This window comes from Triticum dicoccoides, chromosome 2B, assembly GCF_002162155.2.
Source record: "Triticum dicoccoides isolate Atlit2015 ecotype Zavitan chromosome 2B, WEW_v2.0, whole genome shotgun sequence".
Classification (NCBI taxonomy): Eukaryota; Viridiplantae; Streptophyta; class Magnoliopsida; order Poales; family Poaceae; genus Triticum; species Triticum dicoccoides.
The window spans coordinates 16,438,467-16,448,295 of record NC_041383.1 but is presented as its reverse complement, the minus strand read 5'-3'; the positions used below and the strand labels follow the sequence as shown (position 1 = coordinate 16,448,295).

Here is a 9,829-nt window from a genome sequence, read left to right as displayed (position 1 = left end):
TTGCTTCCTTTGCCTCTCTATCGGTTGTTGGGTTGTCTGTTTTTTTTACACGCGCTAGCAGTTACTGGCCCATGCATGTCTTGCTGCCTACTATGTGTTCGTTCTGTCGGTTATTTGTGGGGGGGAAACGGCCTTGTATGCTTGTACTGATCCTGGTTCTTAGGTCCCGCTTATTGCTTTGGGAGGCCTGCGTGTGTTCGTTTAGATTCACGAAATGCCTGTGCGATGGCCTTTGTTTTTGGTAACCGGTTTGGTGTGTTTGTTGCCCTGTGGTTTTAGCCTCCGGTGGCTGCTGCATGCAGGTTAGTTGTAGGGTTCATTTCCTATTTTGTTGATCTCTGGAACGCACACGTTAGTTGCATCTCCAAGAAAAGTGTCCCTGTGTTTCAGGGCATAACTAGGCTGGATCACATGGTTAATTAGCAAAGAGAAAGAAAAGCCTATGCTTACTTTGTTTCTGGTTCAGAGCGGGTGCGCCAGTTCTTTGTTCCTCTCAGTGGGCGGTTGTTTCATTATGTCTACAGCAATGGGGTTGCTTCCTCTGCTCCGTTCGTGTGGTTGATGTTTTTTCTTCTTCCATCCTCTTCATGATTATTTGTTAATGCACAAATATAAAATTGTATATTGTTATGATGTTCTTCTATCCTAGAATTATTTCCCTTATCTGCCTATCGTGATCATGAAATTAAGTCTATTTCTTCTATTATATTCATGTGTTTGGGGATAGGATTCCAAAAGCTTATAAACTTATTTTCAAAGCTTGCATAATAATTTAATCATATAAGTTGAGATTCAGTAAAACATTCCCACTTGACATTTCTGTTCTTATTCCATTAAATGTTGATCCAAGTGTTGTAAATGACACAAGATGCTTAGCTTTTAATGGCATGTCAATGACGTCACGTTATATACATTTTCGAGATGGAACATATTTCAGCTGATTCCTCTATTCGTGCTCCGGGTGGAGATTTCAATGTACTATGCACCTAAATTTTGATTTGACATGCAACAGATATTTTGGTGGCCTCAAGCCCTCAACCCTCTGGATCATCCGTCCGTTGTGCGTGCTCTCATTTGGGTTGCCGAGGGACACCTCCTCCTGTGGCGCTCCTGTCCAATTTTTTGTTTATGTAAAAAATTCTTACCATCGCCTCACCTATTTGGACAATTAGGTGAGCTCTGCAATTTGGTTCTGTATCCTTAAGAGGGAACACATTTTCCTTAGTCATGCTACCATAGTAACATAAACTCTTACTCCATAGTTACAATCCCTAAATTGTGGTGAGATGCAATGCTAAGCAAATGGAAGATAACAGTTTGTATCGGCAAAAGTTCAATTACAGTATTTTGCCCCACTAAAAGAGATGGATATTAGCATTGTCCGTGGTGCATTTTGTTTGCATTTCCTGTGATAGAAACGGGTGCATTTCGTTTACATTTTGCCATGCCAGATTTTAGATACGATGTTGATGCCTACAATTCTTTTAACTGAATTTATGTGGCAGATGAGAACTGATACATTACTGCCCTCAATCCTTGTGCTTTTCTGTATATTTAGGAACATGATACTACACTTGATCTTTTCGTAAAATAAAAAAACTGCTTGCAACAGAGATGATGCTTGTGATTTTAGTTAGCTAATGTTGATGCTATATGGGATTTTTTTTGTATTCAAGGAACTGTGCACATAATGAACCATATATTTCTTATCCAGTGATGTGTGCTCATTACTAATCTGATGTGTTGTTTTCTTGTGATGGGCGCTCTTGCATTTGTTGTCCATTTTGCCATCTTCAGCTTCAGGTAACTGCTTTATGTGGAAATATGCCAATGGATAATATCCTCCAGATTAACAAGTTCATGTGTGCTGCTCTTATTATCTACCTGGTAGTCTCGTCTGACACTTGTATTAATGGCTTTTTCCTCTGGAGTACCAAGAAAAATAGCAGGTAAAAAAATTTCTTTTTGTGACTTCTTAAATGTGTGTTTCTTGGATGAGTCCACTCATTTGGTATTTCTCTGTGCTATTGAAAATTCTGTGATGCTTACTGTCTAGCTGATTTTTTTGTAGACCATTAGTTAAGAAGGTTGTTCATTATAAAAATGGCACCATAATCTGTCATATGGTGGTAGGAAATATGGTTACATGGAATTCTTTATCTTCTTAGATAAAGAACTATTAGTAAATAAAATCTGTATATGAATTTCCGTGTCTCTTGGTTATTTTATATATACGTTGTATCATTCCTAACCAATTTCTTAGTATTACTTAGGGTTTGTTTGTTTGGGCTGCCATTTCCATGGCTGCAGCTGAAGGAGCGGCTGTAGCTGTTAATGAAGAGAGGCACTTTGCATTTGTCCACCAGAAGTATAGATCGGTAAAGTACAGAGAAGCTTCAGAGCATGGTAGCATTGTTTATGAGAAGAATCCACGACGGACTGATAACCTACTTCTTCTTGGAGTTATCTACTGTCAGTTTAAGACTTGGTGCTAGCCGGAGTTTCTATTTTCTACCAAAACTACTATTAACAAAAGAACTCTAGCGATCCAGGATTTTATCCTAAGCTGCTATTAAACTCACAAGAGGGAGTTAATAACAAAATAACTCTAGCCATGCTTTTTGATATACTACGCATATGTATGATGTACTAGCAGTTCCTATTTTTTAACTACTGTGTACCAGAGAATTGAATTGGCTATGTCTGCATAAATATGATGTATTATATTATGTCATGAGAGGGATTTCTTCATTTTCAAAACTAAGTTGGATGAGCTTAAAGCACTTATTCACCAGTACAAGTTAAATATGCTTTTAAAAATTTAAATACATTTACTTTTTTAGAGTACATCATCTTTTATTTCTAAAGGAATACTGGGTATGCTCATTTCTATAGCCATAGTACTCCCTCCGTCCGGAAATACTTGTCGGAGAAATGGATGAAAATGGATGTATCTAGAACTAAATTGCATCTAGATACATCCATTCCTCCGACAAGTATTTTCGGACGGAGGGAGTACAAGTTAAACCATCCCAACTCCATAGCAGTGCTACTCCAAACAGAACTGGAATGAATATATATATATTTTATGGATTTTACAAATTCAGCAGGTTGAGCATTTTTTTTGTGATTTTCATGGTAAATCAAATATTAGAGTAAACTTTCGTACTAAGCGACAACTTGACTTAGCATAATATGTTTGTTTCTGAACTTGGTAGATCAAATCACCCAGGAAAGCTAAGTGTGTGCAAGCTAGCTAGACAAGCACACAAGCAAACTGTTGCATTGACGAACAGTATAGTACTCCTACTCTGTATAGCAAAAGGCTCTCTCGCTCAATTTCTTTCAAGTACAGGAAGCCCACGCGCAGCAGCAAGCAGAGCAATAGCGAGCAGCCAACAAACAACAACAGCGAACAGCAGAAGTAGCAGAGGCAAGCAGCAGTAAACAGCAAAAGCGAGCAGCAACAAGCTCCTGGCCTAACCATGTTGGCCCGGATGGTTTTCACTTTCAGTGAGATTTCACTGAAATTCACTGAATTTCATTAATTTCAGTAGACATTGAAATATTAGGTTTCGGTCAAAATATTTCAGCAAATTCAGTAGTACACAGGAAATCAAATATTTTTCAAAATATTTTTTAAAAATTTCAAATATTTAATTAAATTCAAATGAATATTTCGGCCTTTTGGCTGAAATGCAAACTGAAATAACTGAATTTCATTGAATTTCAGTGATTTCAGTTGGTGCTGAAATTTTGTTGAAACTGAAACTGAAAACCATGGCCCGGACCAAAGTGGTCTCAGGAGGCATCGCCACAACCATCTCCAGCGACGGCCTGAATGAGAAAAAACAACGCTGACAAAGAAAAGAAGGCACGAGAAGGTAGTGGCGGCTTCTCACCCTGCTGTTCGTGCCGATGCCGGACGGCACGGGGACGAATGACAGCGAATTCAGGACGGCAGCAATGGCGGTTAGTGTCAAGGAAGAAGTACGAGAGACCCATGGCTTCAAATCCTTGGTCCAAAGGAGACACGGGTGGCGTCGCAACGACAGCTGACGGAACACAGGAAGGCGGCCTCGGTCCAAAAGTTTGATACATGCTCGGTGTCCAGGAATCGAATCAGAATGACAACCGGAGGTGAACAGAGTTAGGGAAACTACCTAGAATCAAGGACTCACTGAAAAAATGAGGCGATTCACGGCGGCGTCTAGCGGGCCTGCATGTTGGACCCTGAGCGTGGACGTCGAGCCGAACAGAGGGCTGATGGATCCCGCCTGTTCCTAAGGCTGGAGTTGCAGCTGCAGCTGTGAGCAGCGGCATCCGCGACGGGGTCGACCAGAAGGAGGATCCAAGAGGAAGAGGAAATGGATTGAGGAGGGAGGTAGTGGAGTGGAGTAGGGGCAAAACATGAAGGGGCACGGAGTTGCGGGCGCGTGTCCCGCGAGCTGGCGCTGCCAGCCTGTCCGGCGGGTTCGCTAGAGGGACCCATTGGTCGGTAGCAAAGAGAGAGGTTGAAAGAAACATAAATAAAAGTAAAAAAAATGAAAATGGCTGGAATATCTCTTCCTCCTCTACTCACTCATAATCTACTCGGAATTAATTTCAGGGCTCAAAACTCATCAGAAATATGTTGGAAAATTTCACATATGCTACTACTTATATAATATAACTCTCTCAAAATGTCCAAGACTTTTCAGGAGAGCCCTTTTTTAGATTTGAATTCAAATATGCCCTGAGTTTGGGTTTGAACTGTAAGCCAGTGATATGAAATTCTGAAATTCATTAATCTTTTACTAGTGTTTGTAAATAACACACGACTCCGAGATATTGCATGGAGTATGACTTAGACGTGTCAAACTATTTCAAAATTTTGTTTGCAAATAACTCTTGGTTTGGATCAGTTTTTTGCGTCTTAGAAAACATGTATCATCACGAACCATCTATCTATCATCAATTCGTACTTATTTTCATATGTTTCATTCTGTGTTTACATATTTTAATGCACACACTTTCAATATTTGGCTTGCACTCGGCCTTTGCGTCATTGACGCAACGAATCATCTAGTTAATGTAAAACAGAATAAGAGTATATGTATGCAAAATCGAAACCTTTAGGTACCTTCTTTAGTTCAACAAAATAAACTAATTTAAAATCCATCATTTTTGGAAGTTTACAAATTTTCCGAATCGGTCGTAAATGTTCCGAGTTTGCATCCCAAAAAGAAAAAACCAATGACAATCGGCGTAATTTATTTAAACTGTTTGTCACTCACTTCATGGTTGTGAAGTGCTGCTCGTACACCCACGGTGGTTGCGTGCCTGCGTATGATTGGAAGAATCCCGGGGGACACCGGTCCTCTTGCCTCTCAGCCCGTCCTTCTTTAGGAACTGCCCGTACCCGCCGGGAGGGATGAACTTGGATGCTGCTGCGGTGGCCGCAGCGTCCAGCTCGTCGTAGCCGCCAATGGCGTCCAGCACATGCACCACGTCCGACACCGCCCGGCAAATCAGCCTGCAATTCGTCGACTCGCCATGAATGTTAGGTTGAATGAAGAGAAACAACAACAAGAAGAAGAAGAATTAGTACCCACCCGACGGTGTCCTGCAACGGGGTGATGGCGGCACGACGCCGGTGCGGCTGGTGAGCCCGAGGGTCGGCCTGATCCCGACCACGGAGTTGAACGACGACGGGCAGAGTATGGAGCCGTCGGTGTCGGTGTCCACATGGCCGGTCCTGAGATTTCGAGGGCCAGGGGCGAGACTAGAATCTAGGCTCCTTACTATAATCTTCAAAATAAGTAATCTATATAGAGAGAATGTGTTATTACTAGTAAACACTTAAGTGTGTTCAAAATGAATATTCATCACAAATAACTTATATATATATATTATCAGCTATAAAAAAACTTATATAAATTATCTTTATTTTGATAACTAATAATACATATAAGTTATTTGAAAAAGATGCTCTATGATGCATTCTGAAAAAGATAATATATATAAGTTTTTTTTTCAAATAACTTATCTGAAAAAGATGCTCTATGATGAGTCGGAATTTATGGTAGAAAAACAGGAGTGCTAGTTACTCCAATCCCATTGCAAAATGTAAACAGTTGTTCATTTTTTGAAAGCCTAAAACATTTCTGAAGTGTTTGTTTTTCTCCATGGAGATGGCTTGTATGTAAAAATTCTTTTGCATGTTTGACAGCAAAAAGCACTTACATGAATATGTGTGTAACAAATTCAACTGAACGTCACACTTATTTGGTGTTAAACTGGAATCGTTTGTCTGTTTATACAAACATAAACAGAACAGCAATTGAGAACGTGCCAGGGAGGATAATTCAAACTTTGACTGTAGACCTTGTAATAAAGTACAAGTAATCCCGCAAATGCTTCAAAAAAGAAATCCATTCCTGATCCTGCAAATCACACATTCGATATGGACAGTTGTTACTTAGTTTTGATTACTAAGCTTTATAAAAACCAAAAAAAAAAATCACACATTAACAATGAAAACATAACAAATTTGGTCCCTTGAAACATTGTGATAGAGATGTGTTTTTCTAATGACAAACCCTTCAAAACAGAAATGAACAATAGGATATGAAAAAAACCCGACAATACTAAAAAACCATGATTTTTTTGAGGGATAAATAGAAATTATATTGGGTTGGACCCTCCTCCTTTTTCCGAGCTTGGGACCGGCTATGAATAATATTAAGCGTATGCCTAAAATTAATTTCATAGGCGGAGTTCCCCACCCCCACATCCCATAATAAATCCACCCACCGGCCAAAAGAAAAGAAACAATGCCATAAAACCCAACACATACATATTTTTGGGATTTTTCCTCAAGATAACATGCCTCTAGACTCTACAAAGCAAACATGTTTCTTTACTTAGAATGCACAAAACATCTTTAGCAAAAAAAAAAGAATGGACAAAAGATACTTTGAGAAATAATCAATAAAAATCAAGGAAACTAAAAGAGCATGGTAATAACTAAATATATTTGCTCATTTTTTTGATGGAGAAAGTAGAGCGATAAAAAAATAACACAAAAACCACCAAAGACCAATTATTTTTTGTATTTTTTCATATAATCCCTCCCCCTCATAATGTTTTTTGCTTAAGCCAGGAAATAAGATCAACTAGTACTCAATGAATATTTTGTTTGTTTTTTTTCATACAATTTTTCCATTTTTTTTGTGAAGCCAAGAAATAAGCTCAGTGAGTAACGAGCGTTGATCAATATTGCAGCATGCGCTACGCATATAGTTTGCAAAAGCGCGTCTCCAGTAGACATTGACGGCCTGTAAAACAAGGTGTCACTGTCACACAAAGCATAAGCATGGTAATATGAATGTATAAGAGAGAAAAACAAAATACGTATATGCATGTGCATGTACATACAGTACATAATTGGAATCTTTAAGTGAATTTCTGTTCAATAAGGGGAATCGACACAAGTGTATATACTACTATGTATGTAACCTGCACGAACGTTCTTCGCTGCGACCACACTAGCAGAGGTCGTCATCATGAGCGCCTTCAGATCAGAAGAAAAAAAGAGGGAGGAAAGGACGATTAGTACATACGATCATGCATTTGAATTACAGTAGTCAGTAGGAGTAGTACGTACCTTCTTTTATGGACCACCTGAACTCGACGCAAAACAGGGGACGGTTAGGATGGGCACGAAGTGCGTTCTCCAGCGCTGCCTTGGCTTGCTTGGCCTCCCCGACCGTCATTTTATGAGAGTCGACTCTGACTTTAACCTTCCGAAGGGACGGCAGGTTCCCCATGCCTATGCCTGGGTCAAACCAATCAGCACCGTTGTTGCCGGATGCTTCCTCTTTTACAACCGCCCAATGTGCAGTGACATCAACATGTTCAGCCTTGGGCATAGCTCCTGGCTGGAACACGATATTTCCATCCACACCAAAATATAAGTAGAATGATGTTAAACAACGGAAACCATCGCCACCAATGTGCAGCATGCGTTTTCGTGCGTAGGAGCAGCTTAACTCGAGAACACCCAGAGCAGGTAACCTTCCAAGGTTGTCCAGATCCTCCTGTCGCACTTCATAGAGACTGATGTCTAACTTGAAGAGCCGCGACAGATGCGAGGGATTCCTCCTTATCCATGTTGGAAGCGTATCGAATAGTGCATCGTCAAACATGGCAAACTCCTGCAGACATCCCGGGGGCACCCAACGTTCCCCCAAAAGATTCATTGAAGGAGTTGAAGAATCTTCATCGCCGGCAACAATTTCTACCCGCTGGATCTTTGGCATTTTCCCTAGTGACTCCACAAAAGCTTCCTCCAAGTCCAGCCACAAATCATCAAACGAAATTTTAAGTTCCCTCAGTTTGACCATGTTGCCTAGCTCTTTTACAATGCTTACCGAGGAAACACTGATCCTGCCCAGCACTTCCAGTGATGTCAGGTTTCCAATCCCATCTGGAGGATCATAGTTCCATGATCCCCTACCAATACGTAGGTACATCAACCTTGTGAGCTTAATCACAGTCGATGGCAGCCTTGTATGTTCAGGCAAATCCAACACCTGCAAAAACTGCAACTTTCCAATCTCTTCCAACAACTTGTCAAATCCTGTTCCACATAGATGTAGGTACCTCAAGTGAAGTAAACTCCCTAATTCTCCAGGGTTAAGATGGTACCCTAGAGAACCAATATATCCATCCAAATGTAATACACGCAAAACAGCAAAGTTAGACAAAGACGGCAGTAGATCTATCGCAGGTGATGCAAATGTAGCAATAGACCTCACTTGTGCTATACTCTCAGGTCTAAGAGGCCTGGTTTGATCTTCTTCTTTTCTAACATTTTGGATGGACAACCTACGGATGATGCCCTGACAAGACATGGTATCACAACTACCATTCACTATAGTAACAAATTTCTCTTCCACTGACAAGGAACAAATTAGATCAAGCACACTATCATGTACACGGCAAGCATTTGCAAGGCCATCATCACTACTGTATACCGGCTGTATCAGACTTCTATTCACAAGCTCATTGAAGTAATTTTGTCCGATCTCATATAGACTACTTTGTGCATCTTCACATTGGATAAACCTTTCGGCAATCCACATCCATATCAACTGAGCTTTCATGATCTTATGATCTTCCGGAAACATGCTTAGATATAGTAAGCATGTTCTCAGATGGGAAGGTAGGTCATAATAGCTAAATGATAGTATTCTCAACATCTCCTCTACACTGTGGTCTTTGGTAAGTCCACGACCAATAGACTCTAGCAAAACCTTCCACTCATCCAGTGAATTTATTTTCTTGTCACTAGCCAAAATACTAGCTATCGTAATGATGGCTAATGGCACACCACCACATTTCTTCAATATATCTCTAGACACTTCTTCAAATTCACGAGGACATCCACTCTCTTGAGAAAATATCCGTTTATGGAAGAGCATTTTGGAATCATCATCACTAAGAGGTTCCATTTGATAAACTTCATCATTAGCAGACGAGCAACATAATTTAGATACACTGACTATACGAGTAGTTGTGATTAGCCGACTACCAAAATTGTTACCCTTAGAGAATGCCCAATTGATAACTGTCCACAATTTTTCATCCCATATATCATCAATTACAATGAGGTACCTATATGGATTATGAGACAATTATTGTAATCAATATGTACACATGGTAAGCCTAAAAGTGTCCACTTAAAGGTAATCTAGGAATATAAAGGGAGAATAAGTTTCTGGACGAAACCATTTATGATAGTTAAGATGCATTGGTTCGAGCACAGGAGATAAAACTTGGACCC

The 9,829-nt window shown here is 40.1% G+C and overlaps 1 protein-coding gene and 1 long non-coding RNA gene across 9 annotated transcripts in view; one reads left to right on the top strand and one right to left on the bottom strand.

Annotated features, from left to right (window-relative positions):
- Positions 1-2,670, top strand: part of LOC119361790 — a 6,661-nt gene extending 3,991 nt beyond the window's left edge. For 6 of the 7 annotated variants that reach the window (XR_005172965.1, XR_005172969.1, XR_005172966.1 and 3 more), the window contains 3 exons: positions 1,013-1,172; positions 1,798-1,949; positions 2,274-2,670. This is a non-coding gene — a long non-coding RNA (uncharacterized LOC119361790). Of the gene's footprint in view, positions 1-1,012; positions 1,173-1,797; positions 1,950-2,263 lie in introns of all 7 variants that reach the window. The other variant, XR_005172967.1, reaches the window with a different exon arrangement.
- The window catches only part of LOC119361789 (disease resistance protein PIK6-NP-like), a 19,051-nt gene that overhangs the window by 4,895 nt on the left and 4,327 nt on the right, over positions 1-9,829 (bottom strand). The window contains exons 2-7 of one of the 2 annotated variants that reach the window (XM_037626941.1): positions 7,649-9,660; positions 7,501-7,555; positions 7,197-7,319; positions 6,226-6,425; positions 5,595-5,806; positions 5,277-5,515 (exon numbers count right to left, since the gene is read on the bottom strand). In XM_037626941.1, coding sequence (XP_037482838.1) covers positions 7,530-7,555; positions 7,649-9,660 — 2,038 coding nt within the window. In that variant the 3' untranslated portion in view covers positions 5,277-5,515; positions 5,595-5,806; positions 6,226-6,425; positions 7,197-7,319; positions 7,501-7,529. Of the gene's footprint in view, positions 1-5,276; positions 5,516-5,594; positions 5,807-6,225; positions 7,320-7,500; positions 7,556-7,648; positions 9,661-9,829 lie in introns of both variants that reach the window. The other variant, XM_037626940.1, reaches the window with a different exon arrangement.